This window comes from Leucopleurus acutus (assembly GCF_964270905.1).
Source record: "Leucopleurus acutus genome assembly, chromosome: 12".
Classification (NCBI taxonomy): domain Eukaryota; kingdom Metazoa; phylum Chordata; class Mammalia; order Artiodactyla; family Delphinidae; genus Leucopleurus; species Leucopleurus acutus.
This window is the reverse complement of record NC_139154.1, coordinates 56631406-56659014: the sequence shown is the minus strand read 5'-3', so window position 1 is coordinate 56659014 and position 27609 is coordinate 56631406. Positions and strand designations below refer to the sequence as shown.

Below are 27609 nucleotides of genomic sequence, written 5' to 3'. Positions count from 1 at the left end.
TATCTCCAAAATGTTATTTTCCTTAAGAATACCAACTCTTTATTTTCACACTCATATTTAATCTTTATTTTCACTTTAAATTTCATTATATTTTCAGCACTGTTGTGGCTGGTATTTTTTTTTTGCCATCAGTATTGGTAACAAACAGTTTTTAAATGTCCTTATTGAATTTTATTTAATTTAGTTTTGAATTCTTTGAGAATAAGATTATTATAAGAGAATGAAGTAATTTACATATATATTTATTCTCAACTTTTTAAACGTTTCAAATATAGGAACACAATCCATTAACCATGATTCAGTATCCAAATGCTCTGAAAACCAAAAGATTTTTCATAATTTATTTGATAACGAAGCCTGAACTGACTATACTCACCTGGCCCTGACATGAAGCTGAGTGAGACGATAGTAATGATTGATTTCTTTTTTAAAAAAATAAATAAATTTATTTATTTATTTATTTTTGGCTGGGTTGGGCTTTTGTTACTGCGTGTGGGCTTTCTCTAGTTGCGGCGAGCAGGGGCTGCTCTTCGTTGCGGTGCATGGGCTTCTCATCGCGGTGACTTATGTTTGTTGCGGAGCACAGGCTCTAGGCACGCGGGCTTCAGTAGTTGTGGCACACAGGCTCAGTAGTTGTGACTCACGGGCTTAGTTGCTTTGCGGCATGTGGGATCTTCCTGGACCAGGGCTCAAACCCATGTCCCCTGCATTGGCAGGCAGATTCCTAACCACTGCACCACCAGGGAAGCCCAGCCCCTTCCATCTTGGCATTCTTCCTTTGCTTCCAGTATCACCACACTTGCCTGGTTGTCCTATTGCTTTTCTGGTGTTTTCAGTTTCTTATTCTACTTGTCCCTGAAGTATATTTTCCCTGTGTTCTGTCCTTAAGGCTTTTCTTTTTAATACCTCAGTCCTAGAAGAAAGTTACCTAGGACCATCTGTTTAGTGATCATCTTTGTGTGGAGAATTCCTAGATCGACTTAGTTACCTCTGTCTTTGCTCCTGAAATCCAGACCCAGGTTTCCATCTGCCCACTGAATATCTTTCCACGTGTCTCTTGCTGGTACTTTGAACTCAGCATGTCACAAAGTTCACAGTCAAAATCGTGTTCTCTAACTTCTCATCTCCACCAAACTTCTCTTTGTTCTTATGTTATCTCTCTTAAACAGTGGTGTCACCTTCCTTACATTCATCCGGGTTAGAAACTTTGACAGTCAAAATTTGGTAGTCTTTGATTATCGCCTCATACTGTTTGCATGTCCCTGCCTTCACCCCCTAAAAATATGTAATTGGTTTCCAAATCCTGTGATTTCTACTTCCAAGTCTTTCTCAGATGCCTCTTTCTTTTCATTTGATTCTCAGTTTGATCCGTATCATCTCTGTTCCGTGGTATTATAATAGTCATGTGACTGAACACAGTACTCACTGTCTAAACACATGCTTTCCTATACTTAGTATTGGAGCAGTTTTCCTAAAGCACAATTCTAATAATATTCCCCTGCTCAGAAGCCTTAGAAACTCATGACTGCCTACAGAACAAGTCTGAATTCAGTTCACGTGGAATTTAAATTGTACTGTAATCTGATCCCAGTTAACTTTCCTAATCTTGTCTCTTCCTCCGTGAAACTCCCCTGTATCTATACACATAAAACTTCCTGATATCTAAACATTCCCATTTCTCCTGCTAGAATTAATCTTTTTTCTCTCTTTTTTTTTTTTTTTTTTTTGCGGTACGCGGGCCTCTCACTGTTGTGGCCTCTCCCGTTGCGGAGCACAGGCTCCGGACGCACAGGCTCAGCGGCCATGGCTCACGGCCCAGCCGCTCCGCGGCATGTGGGATCCTCCCAGACCGGGGCACGAACCCGTGTCCCCTGCATCGGCAGGCAGACTCTCAACCACTGCGCCACCAGGGAAGCCCCTTTCTCTCTTTTTAAGTGCAGTGTGACAGTCATAAAACATTCTCATGTGTTCATTTAATCTGAATTTACTTACTTGAGGACAGGGACTAGATTTTTTCCCTTTACTTTTTTTTTTTTTAACTCCTCTATAGCACTCAGAATAACCTTTTGCCTATAGTAAACAGAGATGTTGTTGAATTGAAGAATTATTCATAACCAAACCGATTTGGGTGGAAATTCTTTTCTGTTAAAATTTTTGGGAAATTAGATACTGGAAACATGTTAAGTATATATTGTTTTGTTTTCTACATAGGAGTACAATAAGTTCCATACTTGCTGTTGACTTTTTATTAAAAAAATAATATTAAAGCATAGCATTGAGGTTTTTTTGTTTTGTTTTGTTCATTGGTTTTGTGTTTCTTCCCCCTAGGAAACAATCATATTTACTCCATTCTTTTATATGTTTAATGTTAACTTTTTTTAAAATTAACTAACTTATTTTATTTTTTTGGCTGCATTGGGTCTTCGTTGCTGTGCACAGGCTTTCTCTAGTTGCGGCGAGCGGGGTCTACTCTTTGTTGTGCGGTGTGCGGGCCTCTCGTTGTGGAGGCTTCTCTTTGTTGCGGACCATGGGCTCTAGGTGCATGGGCTTCAGTAGTTGTGGCACACGGGCTCAGTAGTTGTAGCTCTCAGGCTCTAGAGCGCAGGGTCAGTAGTTGTGGTACATGGGCTTAGTTGCTCCGTGGCGTGTGGGTTCTTCCCAGACCAGGGCTCGAACCCATGTCCCCTGAATTGGCAGGCGGATTCTTAACCACTGCGCCACCAGGGAAGTCCCTAATGTTAACTTCTTACTATAAAAATTAAAGTTTTTTTCCTTTGGCTAGGTATGTAGTACATGGATTGGAAGTGGAGTTGTCAGTGATCTCAATGATCTCCGTCGAGTACACAATCTGCTTGTTTCTTCACTGGACAAAGTTCAGGCCGGAAAAGGATCTTCCAGCCAACTCTACCGCGAGAGTGCCACAACCATGGAAAAACTGGCTGTTCTCAAAGCATGGGCAGAGGTAACCATGACCTGTTGTTTTTTTTTTTTTTTTTTTTTTTTTTGCCCCGTACGCGGGCCTCTCACTGTTGTGGCCTCTCCAATTGCGGAGCACAGGCTCTGGACGCGCAGGCTCAGCGGCCATGGCTCACGGGCCTAGCTGCTCCGTGGTACATGGGATCTTCCCAGACTGGGGCACGAACCCGTGTCCCTTGCATCGGCAGGCGGACTCTCAACCACTGCGCCACCAGGGAAGCCCTGACCTGTTGTTTTTAACCATTTCTCCATCCATGAGAAAATGTTCCCCTACTCCTGTAGGTAAAAAAATTTTTGTTTGATTTTTGTTTAAAACTGACCTGTGGTATAGAGTGCTTTTTAAAAAATCTGCTGTTTGCTCTTTCTCACTGAAATGCATATACATTTATGTCTCAAAAGAACTCTTATTGAACCTTTGAAAATTATATTTTTAATCAGTGTTTTAAAAACATCTGTGTTGAAGAAGGGCTCTTCTTCCTTACTATGGAAAAACTAGGCTGGGAAAGCCTACAAATATTAAAAAAATAGAAAAAATTTATGCCAAGAATCTTATTTGATTAAATTTTAGGAGACATGTCACCACCCACTGATACTGAGGCTGTAGGGTTTTTTGGTTGTTATTTGTATGTTTTGTTGTTTTATAGTTGTTTTTACCTCTTTTATTCCCATAGCCACTTTTTAAAAATAATGATACTATTTTAAATTCACTTTTCTAAATCTCTTCTGCCAGTTTTCAAATACTTATCTGTCTGCACTCAGGTACTTCAAGTAGCTCTTTATTCCTTCCTCTGCCAACCCAGTATCTCACTTACCTATTTCCATGGTATCAGCAGCCTGTGACCACCCAGCAGACAATTGCTGGCTCAAGGCATACAACATCCAGATGATACAGTTTAGATAAAGGACCTCTGGGTTTTTGTGGATTATTTCTGTCACAGAAGGGGAAAAAAAAAGGAAAATGTAGAACAGTAAGATATTGTATAAATTAGTTTTTCTCTCTGAGTTTTAGATCAAGTTGTTTTCATAGAGTATCCCTGAGTGTTCCTTTATTTTCACTCTGCTGCCATCTTTTGGCGTAGAGAAGTAAAATAATATTTGCATTGATAAAATGTTTGTTTTTATTGATAAAATTTTTTTCAAATTAATGCAAATCCATAGTTTTAGGTGGAAAGTAGTATTAGAAAGATACTATAATGTGATTGTTTTCTTACTTTGAAATTCAATGTTAATTTTCACATATCTAATTTTTAACTAAAACTTACTATTACTTTTCTTGTCTGTAGAAATTATATTCTAAATGATCGAATGATTTTTATTTTTAAAAAGATAGCTTCTAAAATTGTTCTTAATTCTCCAGCCCCATTCATTAATTTCCCAAACATAGAGACAGGTATGTAGTTGGATGATCATAAGACCATTTGCCAGTTAGTTGGTTCTCTGCTGACTTGCATTAACGTGCTTGATTCACCTACTAAGAAGTCTGACATAGTTCAGTATAAAAAGCATTAAATGTTGAATCAGAGGCCCTAGAACAAGTTCTGTCTCTATAATTCACCATCTTTGTGATTTTGTTCAAGTGATTTGATCTTTCAGATACTCAGTTTTTTTATTATAACATGGAAATGCAGTAATGTCTTCTTCTAAGGTGAGGTATGTAAAAGGACCAGGCATTGTTATCTGGCACTGAATGGAAGATAAGTAATTGCTTTTAACAAATTAGATCAAAACCTCACATAACTAAATTATTAATGCACATTTTTTTTGAGACGCTTTTCTTATTTGGGGGTAACTTCGTTCTATAATTAAATAATTTGCACTTCGAGCCTCAGCCTGTAATATTGTCTAGTGAATCTTTTCCTTGCTTAGCTTCCTTTCCTTTGTCCTTTTCCTCAAAGGCCCAATATATTCTAGATTTCTCTACTCAAGATCTATCTTTGCTTCTACTTTTTACTCAAAAAATTGAGGATATTAGTTTTCCAGTTCCTCAGATTGTTACCTTCAAGTCTTTAGATGAGTGTGAGTTGAAAACTCCTTTTACCCATGTGACCTTGGGTGAGTTATTTAACTGCTTCTCTAAACCTTGTTTCTCAGCCCTAAAGTGTGTATAATAATTATGCACATTTCACAGAATTACATTTTGAAGTAAATGAGGTAATAATAACTTTGTTCAATAACTACCTTATTTATGTGCACAGTGAATGTTACCTGTTGTTATTAATATAATAATTATTATTACTTTAAAGTTTTCCTCTAACCTAGGATTACCTTTTCTCATTCTCTTACCTCCCACTCTCTGATTCATTCAACGGTGTTACTAAACATCGGCTCTGTGCCAGGCTAGAAGTTGAGAATACAGTGGTGCACAAGCCAGATGTTCTACCTTTACTGAGAAAAACAAACTAGTGAACGAGTATATGCAACAAAAATAATGACTGTTATAGGAGAAGTCCAGACTGTGGTGAACACACAGCAGAGGCACCTAAAATAGTCTGAGGGCTCAGAGGAGGCTGCTTGGAGAAAGCGACACTTAAGCTGAGACCTGGAGGATGAGAGTAGATGTAGTAAGCATAAGTCTCTGGAGGGGACTGTTCCAAGCTAAGTGCTGTCAGTTACCCCCGCCTCTGTATCTCACTTACCCCCCCTCTGTATCTCAGTCACCCCCCGCCTCTGTATCTCACTTACCTCGCCTCTGTATCTCACCCGCCTCTGTATCTCACTTACCCCGCCTATATGTCTCACTTACCCCTGCCTCTGTATCTCAGTCACCCCCGCCTCTGTGTCTCACTTACCTCGCCTCTGTATCTCACTTACCCGCCTCTGTATCTCACTTACCCACCTCTGTATCTCAGTTACCCCCCCCCCCGCCTCTGTATCTCACTTACCCCGCCTCTGTATCTCACTTACTCCGCCTATATGTCTCACTTACCCCTGCCTCTGTATCTCAGTCACCCCCCCCCGCCTCTGTATCTCACTTACCCGCCTCTGTATCTCACTTACCCCGCCTATATGTCTCACTTACCCCTGCCTCTGTATCTCAGTCACCCCCGCCTCTGTATCTCACTTACCTCGCCTCTGTATCTCACTTACCCCCACGCCTCTGTATCTCACTTACCCCCACGCCTCTGTATCTCACTTACCCCATTTCTGTATCTCACCATCACCCTCTGCTTGCTCGTCTTCTTCTCCTCACTCTCCTCTTCACACCTCTATTCATTGAACGAGTTTTAGTATCTTCACATCCTCAGCTAGTCACCCACTTCTCAGTCCCCTGCAATCTGGGTTTACTCTCAGCACTACATTGAAATTATTTCGTTAAAGTTACAAATAATATAATTCTCCAAATCACTGCACACTTTTCAATCTCTGTCTTACTTAGCCTCTCTATAGCATTTGAGATTGTCTTCTCTGGAAACTTTGTTTTCCTTGACTTCGTGACACTACTCCCTTGGTTTTCTTCTTTTCTTTTATTGTTCATTCTCAGCCTCACTTGCTGGCTTCTCTTTGCCTGCCTGCTCTTTAAATACTGGCATTTTTCTTGTCCCTTTTCTCACTCTTCATACTCTGTGGGTAGTGTCATCTACACCCATACCCAGTAGCTTTTACTTGTATATGAAAGTTTCTAATTCTACTTTTCTAGCCATACTTCTCTCCTACATTCCAGGCCCATATTTTTAGCTGTTTATTAGACATGTAGTACTGCAGTGTTTACTGTTGAAAAAAAATCCATGTATAAGTGGACCTGCACAGTTCAAACCCACGTTGGTTCAAGGGTCAACTGTATTATCAAAGCACTTTCTAAAATCGTACACATTAGTTGACCAATTTATCCTAAGGAATATCAAGGATATACACAAAGATTCTGCTGTGAGGATGTTTGCTGCAATGTTGTTTATCATTCTAAAACAATAAAAAAAGGCAATATATGAATAATTGTATTTCTTGATCCAAAGATGATGGTATTAAGTGAATAGAAAATTGAGTATAATATTATATACAAACATAGTTTTTAAAAGACTGAGTATGTATATACAACATGGCTAGAATATTAACAGTATTACATCTGAGTAGTAGGATTGTGTCTGGTTTTATTTTCTTCATTTTACTTATGCTTCTGATTCTTCTATATTTTGTGTGTAATATCTCATAAGAAAAATAAACGCAATTTTTTTAAAAAACGAGTCTAAAAAATATATTATCATATGCAAGTAGCAATGTAAAATATAGAACCCTTTTAGAAAGCATTTGGCAGTATCTCTTCAGAGCCATGGAAGTATTTATAATCACTGATCCAGTAATTCCATTTCTCGAACTTTATCCTAGGGAAAAATATCCAAAATATGAAAAAGAGAGAAATTTACAAAAATGTTTAGTTGTAACCTTACTTACAATGTGGAGAACTGAACACCTTTGTCTTTGAAAACTATGTTTCATCTTTCTAAGATTCCCAAGGCTAAAAAGAATCAGAAAAAAATATAAAAGTTCAACTACAGGAAAATTGTTAGATGTATAATGTCTTCCATTGCAGCCATTAAGAATAACAGTTATGAAGACTAGTATTCATATGGAAACCCTTATGATATATGAATAGACAAAATTAAATACAAAATTCTCTGTACAACAAAATTATAACTTAGAAAGTTGGAATGTGAAAACCTGGAAATTAGAATTATGAGTAATTTTAAAAACTCATTTTTCAAACTATTTATGGTATAATTTTTTTAATTAAAATTTGAGGAAAAATACATACAACTGACCTTTAAATACTGCAGTGACTCCTTCGCTTCCCCATTACCAACAGTCTTCAGCTACTTCTGCCTTATAGTCTATGCTCAGTCTAATACCAAACACTTGCAGTTTCCTCAGCATGCCTTGCTAGTTTCTGTCTCTTGTGCTCTTGCTGTTTATATTCCCTCTGCCTGGAATTCCCCCTTCCATCTTTGCCTGTGAACAGGTGAACTTTTGTCTTTGAATCCAGTCTCACCTTTTCATAGTCCATTAAGATTCTTCCATCCTTGGTGCTTCCTGTGATTCATTCATTCATTACTCAAACCACTGAGTGTTCGTTAGGTGCCAGGCAGTGTACATAGTCACTGCGTGTAGTGAGGTGGGCAGATAGGTCATTTAAAACAAATTTCAAAAAACATCCCTTTCGCTCAGCAATTTTCTCACTCTCCTTTCATCGTATCAGTCTGTGAGTCCATGGAAGGTGAAAACCATGTATTATTTGTCTTTGTTGCCTCAGGCCCTAGCACAATAGCAAATGAAAGGCAAGAGTAAGTACCTAAGAAGGGTTTGATGAGCGAATGGCTGAGTATACTTACAGTGCTTATTGAGATATTTTCTTAAAATCAGCATAATAATCTAGGGGAAGAAAGCGAGCTTAAAACCAGTGGAAAATATGAATGTGATACATTTATAACCTGATACTCAAAGTCCCTACTCCAAAAGTTAGGTGGTTTCTGCTTCTAAATTGTCAGGTGTTAAGTATGACTAACCAACTGTAACTAAGTGTTAATAGACCATCACAGCATTAAGGAATGCTTCTTCTCAAAAATGAAGATTCATTGTTTCCTGTAATCGTCTAATCTAGTCAATTACCATGCCATAACTGTCTGTTCATTGTAGGGATAGAGATAAGACCCTGCCATCAAGAAGCTGCAGTGTCCCTGTTCACATGCATAGACTTCCTCTTACAAACAATGAAGATGACACTGTGTAGGGGGAAATAGTTTTCTCAAGATTTTTATCTAGTGCAATTTTCTTTCTTACTCTTGCTCCCCCCACCCTTTTTTTAGCTTTATCATTGATGTGTAATTCAGCTACGTGCCAGTTGCCAAAGCCAAAATGTACGTACAGAAACAAAAGAAAACAAACAAAAATAACTTCAGCAAAGAAGAATCTTTAAGATTATATTTTAGGAAGTTGTTATTATACATCTTTTTGGTTTATAAAGTGGAAAGAAAAGATACAGATAATATATATGGCCAGTAAATTATATTATTCTTGGCTCAGCCATCTGTTGCAAGGACTAGATTGCTAAATATCACTTAAGGACTATATAAGAAGGGGTTTTGAAGGATATTTATGGAAATCCTTTCTGTGCCCTCCCCCCCCCCAGCTTTTTTCTTTGACTGCTGGCTGATTGTGTCTAATAAATCTATGAAAGCAAACGTAACAAACAGGAAGTTATGACAAAAAGAAAAAAAAAGAAAGAAAACCACATATAAAGGGGGGCTTTGTAAAGTAGAACAAGAGAAGCCAGAAAAAATTCAGAGAACCCTACTCAAGGAATATGCTGTGAGAGCAATAGTCAGAAGTCAGCTCTATGAAAAAAAAAAAGAAAAGAAAAAGGAAAAAAAAAAAAAAAAACGATTTCCTCCAAAGCAGGTGGAATTATTCTTTTGAGGTTATCCGGAAATCCCGAAGTTGTATACTTTCTAGTATCTGTACTCACTTTTGATGATTCAGCTGTATAATAACAACTTAGAATATGTCATTTCTTAATATTATGCCTTGTTATTTTCTCCTCCTGAATATCTTACTAGGTATATGTGGTTGCTATGAATATTAAAAAAGCAGCAGAGTCAAAACCAAAAAGAGCAATTAAAAATAATGATGATGATGATGATGATTACAGTACCATAGATGAACTACCACCAGACAGTTTAATAACACTCGTACAACCTGAACTGCCAACACTCAGTCGCCTGTGGTTGGCAGCCTTAAAAGACTATGCGCTTTTAACTTTACCAGCTGAATTTGCTAGTCAGCTACCCCCAGATGGTAAGTACTGCACTTAGAGTTTTGCTTTTAATAGAGTTCAAAGTAGTAATTAAACAAAATGGAATTGGTGGAGACTAGCAACAATCGTAATAATAACATTTACAATTTCTGTGGACTTAAAACTTGACATTCTCTCATTTAGAGCATGTTTTGCATACTGAATTTGTGAATTCATATATGGTATTAAACTTGTTAGCCCAAGCAAAAATGTTCTCACTGTTACAGTAATAACTGTACGAGTTAGGTTACTCTAAATAACTGGGCATAACAAGTCATTATGCATAACCATGATGAAGTAGATTGCTGTGTTGGTCAGTGTGTGTATGCAGGGACAGATGTGGCAGTCATCAGTTTGATAGAGAAAGCAGGAGGAGGGGAAGAATTTGCAGAAGAGTGAAAAAGAAAGAAGAGACAGAGTTCCCTGGCTATTGAGAGAAAGGGCAGGTGATGAGGGTTTTAAGAGTTGCTGGCAACAGTGAAGAGGAAGCCTGAGGAAGAGGACCACGGGTAGGGAAAGGTGGAGGGCATTCAGAGGCATCAGCATGTGCAGCAAAAAGGCTGGAAACCCTAATATCAGCGAGGAAGTGACAGGCACTCCAGGTCAGCAGCTGCAGGAAAGACGTTAGTTTTGATAACTCTGTACAAGAATCTCTTTGCCAAATTGCTCTTTTATATGTGCTATGATCTGAATATTTGTGTCATCTCAAAATTCATATGTTGAAACCTAATCCCTATTGTGATGGAATTAGGAGGTGAGGCCTTTGGGAGGTGCTTAGGTCATGAGGGTGGAGCCCCTAGAAGTGGAAGTAGTCCCCTTGTAAAAGAGAACCAACAGAGCTCCCTGGCCCCTTCCACCTTGTGAGGGCACAGCAAAAAGGCACTGGCTATGAATCAGGAAGAGGGCCCTCACCAGACCATGCTGGCACCCTGATCTCTCGGACCTCCAGCCTCCAGAACTATGAGAAATAAATTTCTGTTGTTTATAATCCACCCAGTCTGTGGTATTTTTTTATACCAGCCCAAATGGACTAAGACTGTATGTAACGGTTATTTTTTAAGGTAGTTGTTGATAAATGAGTATAATAGAAGTAATGTTTTTGATTGCTTTATAGGTGGAGCATTTTATACTCCTGAGACTATTGATACAGCTAGACTTCACTATCGGAATTCCTGGGCCCCAATTCTCCATGCAGTGGCACTTTGGTTAAATAGCACAGGATTTACATGTTCAGAGTCAGCAGAAGCGGCAGCAATAGCAGGTTTACAAAAACGTTCTACACCCATCAATTTAAACCAAGCATCAGGAGCAACGCCTAGTGCTAAATCTTTGCCAGAAATTAACAAAGACAGAATGCATCTGATTTTAGGTAGGTGAGCCATGTTAATGTATTTCAAGATGTATCACTTCTGAAAATGTGTATCTGTAGGGGAGAAAAAACTTCTTTCTACCCTCTTAAGATCTGTGACTGGCTTAAGAATAAAACTGACATAAGACACATTAACAGGAGGAAAGCGTACAAATTTATTTAATATTTTTACATGTACACAGGAGTCTTTAGAAGGAAAATGAAGACCTGAAGAAGCCGTTAGGTCCAGAAGATTGTATAGTTTTACACAAGCAAGAATAAATTGTAGGGGCTTCCCTGGTGGCACAGTGGTTGAGAATCTGCCTGCCAATGCAGGGGACACGGGTTCGAGCCCTGGTCTGGGAAGATCCCACATGCCGCGGAGCAACTAGGCCCGTGAGCCACAACTACTGAGCCTGCGCGTCTGGAGCCTGTGCTCCACAACAAGAGAGGCCGCGATAGTGAGAGGCCCGCACACCGCGATGAAGAGTGGCCCCCGCTTGCCGCAACTAGAGAAAGCCCTCGCACAGAAAGAAGACCCAACACAGCCAAAAACAAATAAATTAATTAAAAAAAATAAATTGTGAGGGTATGACAAGACAGAGGGGTTTGGGCTAGGGGTGGTAAGTTGTGGAACAGTAACTAGAAAATATACGGGGGAAACTAATGGAAGATCAGGCTTATTTTAGTAGTTTTGTTTGGACAGGTCTATTTCAACATCGACTCCCAGTCTCTGGTGGTAAGAATGTTTTCTCCCTAGTACAGAGAGGGCACCTTTCTCATGAGAAATTTTATGACCTGCTTTCAGGTAGAAAAGGGGACAGAGAGCCCTGCCTGCATCTGCTATTTCTCAAATGCCTTCAGCCAAGAAGGTATATTTTGGTGTGGCATGTTTTGAACTCCTTCATGTCTTTCATTTTAATGCTATGGAAAAAATTGTGATAGTATAGTTCAGAGAAGGGATAGTAAAAAGAGGATTTTTAGCACAGTTTCTAAAGTAACTGAATTTTTTATTTAAAATTTAATTATTAAAAACTACTCTTTAAAAATTGTCATGTTCACTCACAGAGCAATTTGAATAATTTTCAAGGGAAAAAAGTAAACTTTTGTTTTCAACAACTTTTCTTTTTACTTGGCACTTAACAAATTGCCTCAGAAGGAAATAATAAAATGTAAAGTTAAAGCAAATTTGAATAATTCTTATTTATAATTGCTTTATAGATGCTCTTTTAACACTTAAGAATTTGTCACTCATTTAATGAGAATTAATTTTATAATTTTCATAAATTTATTCTTAATGTATTATTTTTAAATATCTTTAACTTCTTAATCAAGATGACCTTGGAACTCCCCCATCCCCTTCCAATGTTATTATTAGCCTCCTTGCAGAGGTACAACCTGTGTTAAGTTTGGCTGCTTATTTTGACAATCATTTTGAACTGACTTTAAGGCATTAATATATGTTAAAAGTAATCTGTAAAAAAAATAAGTAGGTGAAAGTGGGACAAAAATGGTGTCAAAGCAACAAAGTGTTTTATATTAACAAACCTGTGTGTTTATTTTGTACATTGCAGGCGTGAGTATACAGTTCCTTTGTTCCCCAAGACCTGAGGAGCCTGTTGAACATGTTACAGCTTGTCTACAGGCCTTACACACCTTGCTAGATTCTCCTTATGCCCGAATCCATATTGCAGAAGATCAGGTACAGTATATTTCTATAATAGATAATTTATGCTTTGTATACATCATATTTATCTTAAGATAATTTTCTCACATATGAAATAAATATTATATAATAAGCATTCAGCATTTTGGCTTTAAGACCCTATATTGAAAGTTGGATGACCAGGCACAGCTAGACTGGAGATCATCACTACCTTCTTTGATCAGTTCATCAGCAGTCAAGTAAAACTAAAAATTTAAAAGATGTCTTCAGGGACTTCCCTGGTGGCGCAGTGGTTAAGAATCCACCTGTCAATGCAGGGGACACGGGTTCGAGCCCTGGTCCAGAAAGATCCCACATGCCGCGGAGCAGCTAAACCCGTGCACCACAACTACTGAGCCTACACTCTAGAGCCCATGAGCCACAACTACTGAGCCCATGCACCACAACTACTGAAGCCTGCATGCCTAGAGCCCATGCTCCATGACAAGAGAAGCCACTGCAACGAGAAGCCTGCGCACCACAACAAAATGTATCCCCTGCTCACAGTAACTAGAGAAAGCCTGCACGCAGCAATGAAAACCCAGTGCAGACAAAAAAATAAATTAAATTAAATAAATAAAGGATGGCTTCAGTCCCAGTTAATGATTCTACTAATAAAGGGCTGAAGTGATTCATAAGGCTATTAAATAAATTGTCACTTTTAAATGATTACGTTTTATCTCTCATTTAATGAAATTTTTATGTGCTGACTCAAGTACTTATTTAAAAAGTTTAATGAATTGCTTTTTCTAATTTATGTATGGAATATTTAGAGGATTTTATTCATATTACAGAGCCAAGTTACCACTGGATTTGTTATTCTTTTTAATTAGGAATTTTATTTTCGTAATAATAACCATTTCTTTGAACACCATACTACCAAATGGTATCACTTGGGATAATTTTCCATAAAACACAGACAGATAAAAAGCAAAGTTCTCATTATTGTATTATATCAAAATTAGTTTTGCACACGGTGCTGCTTGGAAAAAAACCCCAAATGAAACAAAACAAAGCATGTGCTGTGTGATTACAAGCTTCACTCACTGATGAACTCTTCTTGTACCCCAGCCTTGTAGCCTGAAGCTGTGCCTCAGCTAAACTACAGATTACTGCAAGAAACTTGAGGGTTGTTTTCAAATGGTCAAACCAATAAAATTTAACATTATGTTAAAACCAAAATAACTGATTGTAAATGTAGTAGATAGAATGACATGGTTAAATGTGTATTCCAGAAATACAGCAGACATAAATTTGATCACCCCATCAATCTTGTAGTGGTTGATTTTTAAGACATGAAAAGGGAGGAGGGAGGTCAATTATGAGGCCATTTTCATAATTCCAGAGAGATAATGAGTCCACTGGCCTCGGAAAACTGAATAAAGGAAGAAGGAAAGAGGGCCAAGACTGGAACCTTAGGGATAAATAGCAAATAAGGATTGAGATGAGGGAAATAAATCAGCAGTGGAGACTACTAGAGAGGAAGGAGGAGAACCAAAAGAATCCAGAATCCAAGTCTGAGTTAATGACCACTAAATCCACAGCACAGGGCATAGGACTAAATAAAGACCAGATGCCAGTTTAAAACAAAAACAAAAACAGAGTTATCAAAGATGAGAGAGTTTCAAGGACAGACAACAGTCTCAAAAGGGACAGAATCCAGTAAATAAGGACAGAAAAAGAGTCCCATGGAGGTTACTGGTGACCTCAGGCATAGCGTTTTCTCAGGTGGATCAAGCCAGATTATAGAAGATCGAGGAGTAAATTAGAGAGTGAAGGAAGTGGCAGCATTCGGTCTGGGAAAGGAAGAAACAAGACAGAGACAGAAGAGAACATGGGGGCAGATGGAAGGATCTGAGAGGTTTTTTGAGGTGTGGGGGGAAATTAGGTAGGAAGGACTTGAGCAGATTCTTATCCTGGGGAAGAGGAGCTTAGCTAGAGAGCGAGGCTGACAACATACGGGGTATGATTGATGTCCCTGAAGAATCCTTGGGAAGTTAAACAGGATGGGGTAGCAGGCATATGAGGAAAGATTAATCAGTCTTGGGCAGGGGCTGGACACTTGATCTTAAGGAAAGAGGTAAAGGTGGCTTCGGTTGCAGTTAAATTTTTTTCTCCCTCTGAAATTTGAGGTGGGTTCATCGGATGGGTTTGATGTAGAAGATTGTAAGAGACTTTCTAAAGTGAGTAGTAAGCGGTAGAAGTTTGTAATAGTTCTGAGATGAATCTGAGAGGAACTTACCAGAATGCCTAGAATTTCTGGTAGACTACTCTTGGGTACTTAGGTTGGAAATCATAAATTGTAGTGGCACTGGATGCTAGCAACATTGTTTAGTCCTAAAGAGAAAAGAAATAGGAGAATGACCATTTTTAAATGGAAAAATTATTTAAGTACATAATAAAGTAATTTTTGACTGAAAATATGTTCAGATAAAATATGACCTTATTTCAAGATTGTTATAATATTTGCTGCATAGTCCAATATATTAATTTTAGCTACCAAATTTATTTTTACATGTATATTTTCTTAGATTTAATAATATAAATGTATCCTTTGAAATTAAAATTAATTTCTCTGTATTAATTTATAATAGCTGATTGGTGTTGAGTTGCTGAGTGTTTTACACCGCCTCCTACTGACCTGGAATCCACCATCCGTCCAGCTGCTGGTGACTGGAGTTGTACAACAGATAGTAAGAGCTGCTCAGGATTATTTGCAAGAAAAAAGAAACACACTAAGTAAGCACTAGAAATTACACTAACATTGAAGTAGATTTCTTTGTACTCTAATTTTTAAAATATTAATACCAGGAAGTTGTTAATTAAAAAATTTAACCATACATTTAGAAGCTTTGCAATTGATTTTGCTTTTCATTAGCATGTTGTAAATGGAATTGCTCATATTCAGCTATCTTTCACCTTCAAAAGGGGCAACTTCACACGTTTCAGCCTAACATATGTGTTACTCCTATTATGAAATACATTCCTAATAAAAACTACCTAATAAAATTTTTCAAAGTAAAAAATGAATTGTCCGTTACTTTTAAGGAGAGGTAAATAAACAGAATTCTAGTCAGGCAGGAATTATTCTGAGAAAGACATATGGCATCAGTTAAACATATAGTTGTAAATTCTTTTGAAAGAATTTATTAAGTATACTTACTGTGTTGTTTCATCTACTATTTTTTATTTTGTTTGCTGAGAATTTCACCAAATTTTCTTTTACCCAAGATGAAGATGATATGGAAAAAGAGTCCTGTCCTGTATTAGGAGAAGGAGGTGACAGTGGTGGTCTTATTCCTGGAAAATCTCTTGTGTTTGCAACTATGGAGCTGTTGATGTTCATTTTAGTGAGGCACATGCCGCATCTCAGTACCAAGATGTCGGACTCTCCAAGTCACATAGCCACTAAAACTCGACTGTCAGAAGAAAGTGCTCGTTTGGTGGCAGCCACAGTTACCATACTCTCTGACTTACCGTCCCTTTGTTCACCTGCTGGTACGGTATTAATCACTATTTGGAAATGTCTTATACTGTATTAGAGATGAGGTTGCCTTTGATTTTAAGTGCTATTATGATTTATTTTCCTCTTAAATCTTAAAAGAGAAGTAGGGTTTTTTTTAAGGGTTTGTTTACCTTTAGAAACCTATAAAAAAAGACTGAAGGGCTTCCCTGGTGGCGCAGTGGTTGAGAGTCCGCCTGCCGATGCAGGGGACACGGGTTCGTGCCCCGGTCCGGGAAGATCCCACATGCCGCGGAGCGGCTGGGCCCGTGTGCCATGGCCGCTGAGCCTGCGCGTGCGGAACCTGTGCTCCACAACGGGAGAGGCCACAACAGTGAGAGGCCTGCGTACCGCAAAAAAAAAAAAAAAAAGACTGAAGATTTAAGAAGTCAAAAACCCAGGATACCCTTTTCAGATACATGTCAAACAAACTTCAGCAAAGAGGTAGAACCACAGTTTGAGGGAAGAAATCGAATGTTAGCAGATAGACATAAAGTGGAATTACTAAACCCTTTATTTTCTGATCTGGTTGCTACTCTTGAGCAACACTGACAAACTAACAAATGTCAGAGGAGAGTGACAACCAACTTTAAGGAGCAACTAAAAAAATTGTAGCTGAAAAAGATAATAGCTGTCTGCAGACACCTAAGAACTAGTGGATGGAAAAGTAGACTTTCCCTCTGTTGTATCTAGAAGGTAGAAATGGTATCAGGATATATAAAGGTGAATTTCAGTTCAACACAAGCCTACAGTTATGAAAACAATGAATTCTCCATCATTGAAGTTGTTAGGCAGACTACAGTGGCTGCATGTCAGAGTGGTGAAGGGAGTCTTTCATTAAGTGGGTGGTTGATTTGATTATCTTAAAGTTCTTTCAGCTACAAATCCTAGGATTCTTTCGTCTCTTTTTGGCTTACCTGTATAGTCTTCTTACCTGTTTCCTGACTTAGTTACTACATTGACTGAATTAGTACTAAGGCTCACTTAGTACAATGAGATTGATTACTTGTCGTGAAATTTCTACATGATTCACCAAGTTTCTCAGGTACTTCTCAAAGTATTTGGTATGGTTTTCCTTCTGTTTTTCTACCTTCCTTCCTTATTTTCATTATGAAGGGCATGATTATTAAATAAGTGAAATACTAGAAGTAATAAAAACAAGGCAAGCTGGGAAAAGAAAGAAAATATTTCCTTTGAAATAACTTGTGACTTTTTTTTCCAAACATTGAATTATAGTAATAATAATGCAGTAAATTTTGTATAAATACAAGGAAAAGAAATAATATTAAACGATAAAAAATATAAACAATTGAAATAACTATAATATGGGAACTATTAATTACGAGGCAATCTGATTTGTGTTTATTTCAGGTTGTATGACAGTCCTGCCCACGATTCTGTTTTTAATTGCAAGAATATTGAAAGACACAGCGATAAAGTCTGCAGATAATCAGGTTCCTCCACCAGTCAGTGCAGCTCTTCAAGGGATCAAAAGTATTGTGACACTTTCAATGGCCAAAACTGAGGACACTCAGAAACAGTGGACAGCTCTAATTCGTAGCACTCTGGCATGCATCCTAGAATATTCTCAACCAGGTAATCTAATCAGTTTTAAATTTTTTTAAGTTTATTAGGATATCTCTTCCCTAATAACTAATTGAATGAGCTCATCAGAAAACTGCTCTGTAACACTGAATCAACTCAGAGAGGTAGTTTAGTCCCATCTTTCAGATGTGAACTTTTAGTTCCCCATTCTGGATATTGACTCTGAATGCCCTTGTCTTAGCACTTATATACATTTTGGGAGGTTTCCCCAAAAAGAAAGGATGTATGCATATAAAACTCTTATACATTGTTTTGAACTCCTATATAGTTGTCCATCACTTAAATTTATCAATTATTATTCATTCCCCTAACAATGGATATTTTTGCTATTTCTCATTTTTCCCAATTATAAAAATTGTCTCAGTGAACATCCTTATAAATTCCTTATGTGCTTTGTGCTATGAGATTTTCTAGGGCATACCCCTATAAGTGGAATTGATGACACATTTTAATTTTATCAGACATTGCCAAATTGTTCTCCAAAGTAGCTGTATGAATTTGCACTTCTACTAGCAGTGCATGATCCCCACCAATACATGGTATTTCAGACTTTTAAATTTCATTATCTGATAAGTAAAATGTACTATCTTACTGTTTTAATTGGCTTTTCTCATTTTCCTAGTGAGTATAAGCATTTTTCATGTTTGTGTCTAATTTGGGGGGAAATGCTTATTCACATTTTTGTCCATTTTTCTTCTGTGTTTGACTTTTTCTTTCATTTTATTTCTGTTGTAAATGTGAAAGGATTGAAAACAAAGAATAATAATTAAAGATTTGCCATATTGTCTATTAAAACATTTCCACAGTATCTAAAACTGTGGAGTGGGCCCAAGAACGAACAGATAGGGCAATGAAACAGAACAGATTGTTTTAAAACAGACATTCATCCACATGAGAATATAATACATGATAAGGGCACATTCATTATTCTTCAAATGGTTTGTGTCAATTAGACATTTCAGATATCAGTTCCAGTTATTCTCTCCCCTTATATCATGACTCTAAGTAAATACGAGGTAAGTTAGAATGATAATGTAAAATTTTTAAAATAGGTAAATAAAATATAGGTGACTCCTTTATGTCAGAATGACAAAGGACTATGTAAGTGTAAGTGAATGGTAAGTATCACAGAGGAAAATATCAGTGTATTGGACTATAGAATTTAACATCTACCTGTCAAAAACAACGGCATTAAAAAATGGTTGAGGGCTTCCCTGGTGGTGCAGTGGTTGAGAGTCTGCCTGCCGATGCAGGGGACACGGGCTCGTGCCCCGGTCAGGGAGGATCCCACATGCTGCGGAGCGGCTGGGCCCGTGAGCCATGGCTGCTGAGCCTGTGCGTCTGGAGCCTGTGCTCCGCAACGGGAGAGGCCACAACAGTGAGAGGCCCACGTACCGCAAAAAAAAAAAAAAAAAAAGGTTGATAAATCCTAAAAATTCTTGTCAGAATGAAAAAGATTTTTTTCCTATTTCTTTAATTTTGTATCTGTATGAGATGATGGATGTTCGCTAAACTTGTGATAATCATTTCATGATGTATGTAAGTCAAATCATTATACTGTGCACCTTAAACTTACATAGTACTGTGTGTCAATTGTATCTCAATAAAACTGGAAGAAAAAAATTTTTTAAATAAAAGGTAACTGAAAAAAAAGATCAAAAACTGAAAATAATATTTATGTCAGTGTTAATATCATTAATGTACAAAGAAGTCTTTTAAGAAAGAAGGAAAGAGCACGCATTATTAAAAAGGAAATCGAGATGCCCACCAAGTATATAAAAAAGTTAGCCACATTATTATATAAGCAAAAAAATACAAACAAAAACAAAGTAATATAAATTTTTACCTGTAAAACTGATTTTAAAAAATTGTATGTACAGGTGGAATTGATACCAGGAGAACATTTTCATACTTTGCTGAAGGGAATTAATACAGTTTAAACTTTCAGGGAATCAATTCTGCAAAATACACACAGAGCCTTTAAGAATTCATACTCTGACCTTATTGATCAAAAACTTGTGTTCAAGGTTATTTATCACAGTCTACTTTATAATAATGAAAATACGAAAGTGATAAATATAACTATCTGGCAGTGGGAAAAATATTAAATATATCATGGTATACTCATTTGGATTATATATCCATTATATCTATTAAAAATCATGTTTATAAATAATTATATATAAAAAAACTAACCCAGACCAGAAGAAATTAATCAAAAACCTAGAAATTAAACTATCGCTAGATGGTAGTATTACAAGTTTTATTTTCTTTCCCATACGCTTGTTATATTTTAAACAAACTATGTACTACTTATATCACCTGAAATTTTTTAGTATTAATTTTGGAAGGGAAAACTTTAACTAGTTTTATTAATGTTACTAAAACTATTTTAGCTTTATCATGAGTTAATATTTTTCTTTTTAGCATAGATTTTTAACAAACTAAAGAAACATTAAATGCCATAATTGTATATGAATGTAAATGTATATATGTGTACGTTGATAGAACAAGAAAAAGTAGTTAAGAATGCGTTTAAAAATATATTGTTTCAGTTTTCATGGGGGTGTCCATAATCAATAATCATGTTTTTTAAATTGTCAATTATAAGAGAAGGTTTTGATATTTTATCCAAGTTCATTCATGTTAGATAAATTTAAAGGTATATGATAAGATAATTAAATTGCCTAAGCTAACCTGTCCAGAGCTGAATTCTCAGTAGGCACAGTCAGTATGAAGTAGGGATCAAAGCCATGGGTGTATTTTATAGTATTTGTAAGCCAGGCAAGCAGAATTTCTTGCTTTACAAGAAGAGTTTTGTAATAGAGAATTTCCTTTATGGAAATCATATTTCTTATTATAAAATCTGAGACTTCCACTTTAAAAAATGTGCCAATGTATGTGTGTAACACACACACACACACCCCTCCATGGATGTAATGAATCACTCTTAAGATTGCTATAATATTTTTTTTCATTTTTAAAACCTTCAATTTTGAAATAGATTCAAACTTTTTAAAATGTTACAAGCATAATATAGTGAACTTCAGCATACCCTTCTAGATTTCACCAATTGTTAACATTTGCTGCATGTTTTATTTTTTCTATAATCCACATATTATTATTGTTGATATTATTAATTTTGCTGAACCATTTGAGAATACATTGAAGGCATCATGACTCTTTACTCCTAAATACTTCACAGATAGCCTAAGAACAAGAACAGTCTCTTACATAACCACTGAAGAATTATCAAATTGAGGCAATTTAACATTGATACAGGGCCTCCCTGGTGGCACAGTGGTTGAGAATCTGCCTTCCAATGCAGGGGGCATGGGTTCAATCCCTGGTCCTGGAAGACCCCACATGCTGTGGAGCAACTAAGCCCATTCGCCACAACTACTGAGCCTGTACTCTAGAGCCCGTGAGCCACAACTACTGAGCCTGTGCTCTAGAGCCTGCAAACCACAACTACTGAAGCCCTTGTGCCTAGAGCCCGTGCTCTGCAACAAGAGAAGCTATCACAATGAGAAGCCCACGTGCAGCAACGAAGACCCAACACAGCCAAAGATAAATAAATAAATAAATTTGTATATATAAAAAAAAAGAGAGAGAGGGTTATTGTTCAAGAATGAAAGTTTTTTGTGTGTGTGTGGTACGCGGGCCTCTCACTGTTGTGGCTTCTCCCGTTGCGGAGCACAGGCTTCGGACGCGCAGGCTCAGCGGCCATGGCTCACGGGCCCAGCCGCTCCGCGGCCTGTGGGATCTTCCCGGACCGGGACACGAACGCGTGTCCGCTGCATTGGCAGGCGGACTCTCAACCACTGCGCCACCAGGGAAGCCCTAGATTTTAAAAAATTTTTGTTTTATATTGGAGTTTAGTTGATTTACAATGTTGTGTTAGTTTCAGGTGTACAGCAAAGTGATTTAGTGATACATATACATATGTTTATTCTTTTTCAGAATTTCAAAACATTTTAGGAACAGCATATTGCTTTCATTTTTTATATGTGTCAACATTTCATTATTCATATATTTCAGAAGATTCTATGCCTATGCCTGATGAAGTAAGCATGCTAACAGCAATTGCACTCTTCCTGTGGTCTGCTGGCAGTGAAATAATAGGAGTCCAGTCACTGCAGAATGGCTGCATGAACAGATTTAAAAACGCGTTAAATTCATGTGACCCATGGGTAAGTTACACTTAAAACATAGTGTTAAACCTTCCACTTTATCAAGAAAGTTTCAGATTGATTCATTAAAATTTGTGATACATCAAATGAAAACTTAAGTATTTGCTATACGACTTTTCAACAGAAAACTGGAAAAGATCACTGGTTTAAGCATTAGGAGAGACATGTATATGTTTATTTATATCTACAGAAATTGCCCAGTATCTAAAATATTTGCTCAACCCTGGCCTATATTGGTAGAGACCTTATGTGCTTCTGTTTTTCACTGTTTACTTAATGACACCATTAAAGGATAAATATATATTATAACATGTTTTAATGGGCCTATTGGAAACTCTGTTTTCTAGAAAATAAGTTTTATTTTTTTACAGTGTTAGTGTCTAAACTACTGATTCTCAAACCTGCTGCACATCAGGAAAAAAAGCAATTTAGTTACATCTACCATTATCTTCCTAAACCAGAGTCTCCGGAAGTGTGGTCCACAGATCTGTATTTTAAAAATATTCCCCAGGCATTTTTTATGTCCAGCAACGTTTGGTAGCTTTTCTTCCACCAAAGCACTGAAACAGTTTCCCCTCAATATTTTTCATGTACATTCGTGTGTTGATGGACCTTCCTTTTTTTGTTTGTTTGTTTCTTACTAACATGAAGTCTTTCTAATCTAAAGTAGAGCCACTGAGACCTTATTTTCTAGGCCTGGAACACTTAAATTGGTTTAAGAGGTGTCTAAGTAATATATTTTTATAGCTTTGTTTGGCATCCGTCAAATATTAGCCTTCCATACTAAATATATTAGGTTAAAGTGGGAGGGAGATTTGTAAATTAAAGAAAGAATTAAAAACACAAATTAGTATTCCCGGTCTCTAATTTCTTATACACTATAGAAATACACAAATTATATTAGCAGTGGTAATTTGGGAGTTAACGTATAAGGAATGTTTATTGGATTAATTTTTTTCCGTTTTATTTAGTTAGCATGTTGGAAGTTTTATTACTCCATTTCTGTAAGTAGAAATGGCATTAATTCTTCCCACATTTCTGTTTTCATCCTGCAGTATTGCTTGTTTTCAGTATGTATTAGGATGCAGTGTGATTGTAGAGCAGATAAGAACTGTCACACATGTAAATTAATAAAATGATTTTCTTGTGTAGGTTCAAGCCAAATGTTACCAGCTTCTCCTCTCAGTCTTTCAGCATTCCAATCGTGCCCTTTCAACCCCCTACATCCATTCATTAGCTCCAATAGTGGTTGAAAAGCTAAAAGCTGTTGAAAGAAACAGACCAGCCAGTAATACAGAACTTTTAGCTGTTCAAGAAGGAATCAAAGTTCTTGAAACATTGGTTGCTCTTGGGGAAGAACATAACAGTAAGTATTTTCCTCTAAAAAGCCACTAGTCTAAAATGAATATTTGTATTATATATAAATTTTCTTTGCTATTTGACACAGGCCATTGCAACAGTAAGTTTACTAAGGGTGGTTACTATCTGAAAGATTAATGTTTTTGCTCGTGATGCTAACAAAATTGAGTTGATTTATGTTTATTTTTTAAGAGCAAGAGGTTAAATTACCGATGGCATTTGAACCCACAGATTGTTTTATTTTCTAGAAATGTACTCTTTAAGAACCAGGGAAAATATGGCTGCCTAATAGATTTTTTAAAATAATACATTTTGGTGTTCATAATAGAGGTATAAAAGCTTTTTAACAAATAGGACAAATAGGACCAGATTAGCATTAATGATGCCAAACATCATTATTAAAATACCTCAGAATTTGAAATTTTTAAATTGCTGTTATTTAATTTAATGAAGAACTACCACATACATCCATTTAATCAGAGACGTATGCAACTTAACACTTACTCCTCTTTATTCCCTGCTAAATCTTAATTTCATCACAATCTAAAATTTATCTTAAAAAATATGACTTAATTATTACAGAAAGACTGTACTTTTTAAACTAGTACCTTATGATTGAATGTTAAGCTGTTTCCAGTTTTTCAAGATCATAAATGAGATAAGTATTCTTTTTTCTTACATAAATTTATTTTATTTTATTTATTTTTGGCTGTGTTGGGTCTTCGTTGCTGAGCACGGGCTTTCTCTAGTTGTGGCTAGCAGGGGCTGCTCTTCTTTGCGATGTGTGGGCTTCTTATTGTGGTGGCTTCTGTTGTTGCAGAGCACGAGCTCTAGGCATGCGGGCTTCAGTAGTTGTGGCACCGCAGGCTCAGTAGTTGTGGCTCACGGGCTTAGTTGCTCAGCGGCATGTGGGATCTTCCCGGACCAGGGATTGAACCCATGTCCCCTGCATTTGAAGGCAGATTCTTAACCACTGCGCCACCAGAGAAGTCTGAGATGAGTATTCTTGTACAGGTATCTTTGCACACATTTTTAAATTATTTCTATCAGGTAAATTTTTTTAAGTGAAATTACTGGGCCAAAAGGAATGCACATTCTAAAGCTTTTAATATATATTGCTAGATTACTCTCCAGATAAAAATTACGTCAGTTTTTTCTATCATAAAATTTTTCCTCTTCTCTTGAAAGAATTTCACACAAAATTGGAAAGGTAGTAGAGATCTTTTAAAAGCTATTGCTGATAGCTTACCTATAAAATAATAATCCAGAACTATTACAGTGGAAGAGAAGAATACAGAAGCGATTATGAAAAAAAAAAGTTGCTCTGACTTGACGAGTAACTGGTTAGGGGGACAAGAGAAAGAGAGAGCCAAATATTACTGTGTTACCTGGAAGAAGCATGGAAGCAACGTTAAAACTGGAAAGGTCAGGAAGAAGAGCTGTTTGGGAGGAGTTGATAAGTTTAGTTGAAACTAGGTATTAACAGATTATTTGGGTAGAAATGTTATGACTGACATCATGGCCTGTGTTTGGTAACTCAACATAATTTTATCTTTATTTTTATTTTACTCACTTAAACTCCATAAACATGGGGACTAAATCTTATTCATTTTGTAATCTTAACACTGAGCTTATTGACTTTTGCATAGTCAGTATTTAAATATGTTTGAGTTGAGTTGACTCTTGGGATCAGGTCCTGAACAAGTGCCCTAATTTAGGTAGGGAAGAGAGTCTTCTACTTTTTCAAGTAATTCTCTGTTGTTTGAATTCTTTTAACAGCAGAATATATTTATGTATTATTCATGAAATTAAATATAGTTTGATAGTTAATTAGACTTCAACAAGGTTCATTAAATGAATAACTCTTTAATTTTCCATTTAAGAGTCAATTAATTTAAGGTATGAAATAACCAAAGCAGTGTAGCTTCAGTTCTCCAACCAATTTCTAGTATTTATTATTAGTGAATTACATCAACAATAAGCACCATCACGATTTCTTCATTTTTTAAGGGACTGCTTCACTCAGATAACAGATGTTTTGTACTATAGCAAGACTTCTAAGTGGTAGAATAAGCAATTGTCATTTTTTAAAAATTAAAACTAAATCTGAGTCTAAGTGCCATGCAAAAACCGAAGGGAGGGCTTCCCTGGTGGCGCAGTGGTTGGGAGTCCGCCTGCCGATGCAGGGGACACGGGTTCGTGCCCCGGTCCGGGAGGATCCCACGTGCCGCGGAGCGGCTGGGCCCATGAGCCATGGCCGCTGAGCCTGCGCGTCCAGAGCCTGTGCTCCGCAACGGGAGAGGCCGTGGCAGTGAGGGGCCCGCGTACCGCAAAAAAACAAAACAAAACAAAACAAAAACCGAAGGGAGATGGTTGCCATCACATTAACGTATACATTCACTCAGTCCTTTGATGGTATCCTCCTAATGAATGCTTCAGGTTTCTGTTCCCTATTCCCTCTATTCTCCAACCTCCCTATTCTGGAATACCCTTAAAATTTTCATAATTTTATTCTCAAAATACATTTTAGCAGATGACAATTATAAAGTGTTCATTCCTTTTTAACCTTTTAGCCAGTATTTTTTTAATAAAACAAATTAATATAAATGCAAAATATATAATCTCAACAGGAAATCAAACCTGATTTCCTCCCTTAACATGGCTTGGACAATTAGTAAGTATTCAGTATTAATTATGAATAATTACTGAGGTCTAAAATTAGATCATGCACGTTTACTTCGATTTTATTATAATTCAGACTACTGTAGTAATTGCCTAGTTTTAAAATAAAGGTTTATTGTAATTTTCAGACTTGTGATCATCTTCAGACTTTATCTTTGTTATTTGCAGGAGTCCAGTTACTTGCTCTTTTAGTTCCCACTTTGATCTCTTACCTGCTGGATGAAAATTCTTTTGCCTCAGCAAGCACAGCTTCCAAAGATCTTCATGAGTTTGCACTCCAGAATTTAATGCATATTGGACCTCTGTATCCACATGCTTTCAAGACAGTAATGGGAGCGGCTCCTGAGCTGAAAGTACGTTTGGAAACTGCTGTTCGAGCAAGCCAAGCCAGCAAAGCTAAAGCAGCCGCCAGGCAGCCGGCCCCAGCCGTGCATTCTGCACCAACAATTAAGCTAAAAACAAGTTTCTTTTAATGTGCTATTCCACTCGTTTTTGTTTATTTTGTCAATTAGCACCTAATTATTGATAGCCACTGTATCATTCCAGTCTATAGGTTCTACTTTATTTGTATATAGGAATTATATGCTTCCAAGTAGGGTAAGTGAAATAATGCTCACACTGGTTTCTGATTTTGAAGGAATGATTTTTTTTTTTATTATGTGGTAAATGTGCTTTCATTTTTTTCCTAATAATGTTTCTCTTTTATTAATTCATTTTTTAAACACTGAGCCATAGTCTTTTAAATTAAATGCAAAAAAATTGTATCATGTAGTTGAGCAGCCTATTGATATTGTCAGGGGGAAAAATAGGTCATATTCTGCATCTGTTATAAAAAAAATTAATTGAAAAGCAAGCTGAATTTAAATTTTGAAGTAACCAAAATAATGTGAAGTGTTGGTTTTACGGTGTATCTATTAAGAATAAAGTTAACATTTTCTTAGCATTTCTCAGAAAGTCCTTACCTTTCAGACAGATCTTTTTACTTTCATATTAGATTACTAAATTATACTTGTGTATATTTTAGTTAACTAAATTAAAACTCATTTAAACATTCATTAAAATGTTTCAAATGTGGAATAATGTTCTGGGTTTTTTTAATGGCTAAAATTTGGCCTCACTTATGCTTTGTAATTACAGAGACTTGAGTCTGGCTCTGATGGTTAGTTTCATTCATCAAACATTTATTGAGTTCCTACTGTGTATAAGGCATCAAGCTAAGTGCTGCAGGGCATACAAAAATGAATATTATAGTTATGCCAGTCTCTCATGCAATGGGAATTTTACCACGTCAAATAAATAATTGATGACATGAATGTTTGCCACAGTGTTTAGCACACTTTAAACACCAAGTTTTACCACACAGTGTAATATAGACTGAACCTTTCTGAACATTCCAAAGGAATACCTATTCATCATCTGCTACCTCCTACTTATTCTCATACCCTCACTGATTGGCAT

The 27609-nt window shown here is 36.8% G+C and overlaps 1 protein-coding gene across 1 annotated transcript in view; it reads left to right on the top strand.

The window, feature by feature from the left end:
* HEATR5B (HEAT repeat containing 5B) overlaps positions 1-27220 on the top strand; it is an 86359-nt gene extending 59139 nt beyond the window's left edge. The window contains exons 27-36 of the mRNA XM_082852123.1: positions 2783-2962; positions 9522-9759; positions 10872-11126; positions 12680-12807; positions 15405-15549; positions 16042-16308; positions 17684-17908; positions 21959-22110; positions 23263-23476; positions 26320-27220. Of these exons, the coding sequence (XP_082708249.1) occupies positions 2783-2962; positions 9522-9759; positions 10872-11126; positions 12680-12807; positions 15405-15549; positions 16042-16308; positions 17684-17908; positions 21959-22110; positions 23263-23476; positions 26320-26624 (2109 nt within the window). The 3' untranslated portion in view covers positions 26625-27220. The remainder of the gene's footprint in view (positions 1-2782; positions 2963-9521; positions 9760-10871; positions 11127-12679; positions 12808-15404; positions 15550-16041; positions 16309-17683; positions 17909-21958; positions 22111-23262; positions 23477-26319) is intronic.
* The last annotated feature ends 389 nt before the right edge of the window (positions 27221-27609 follow it).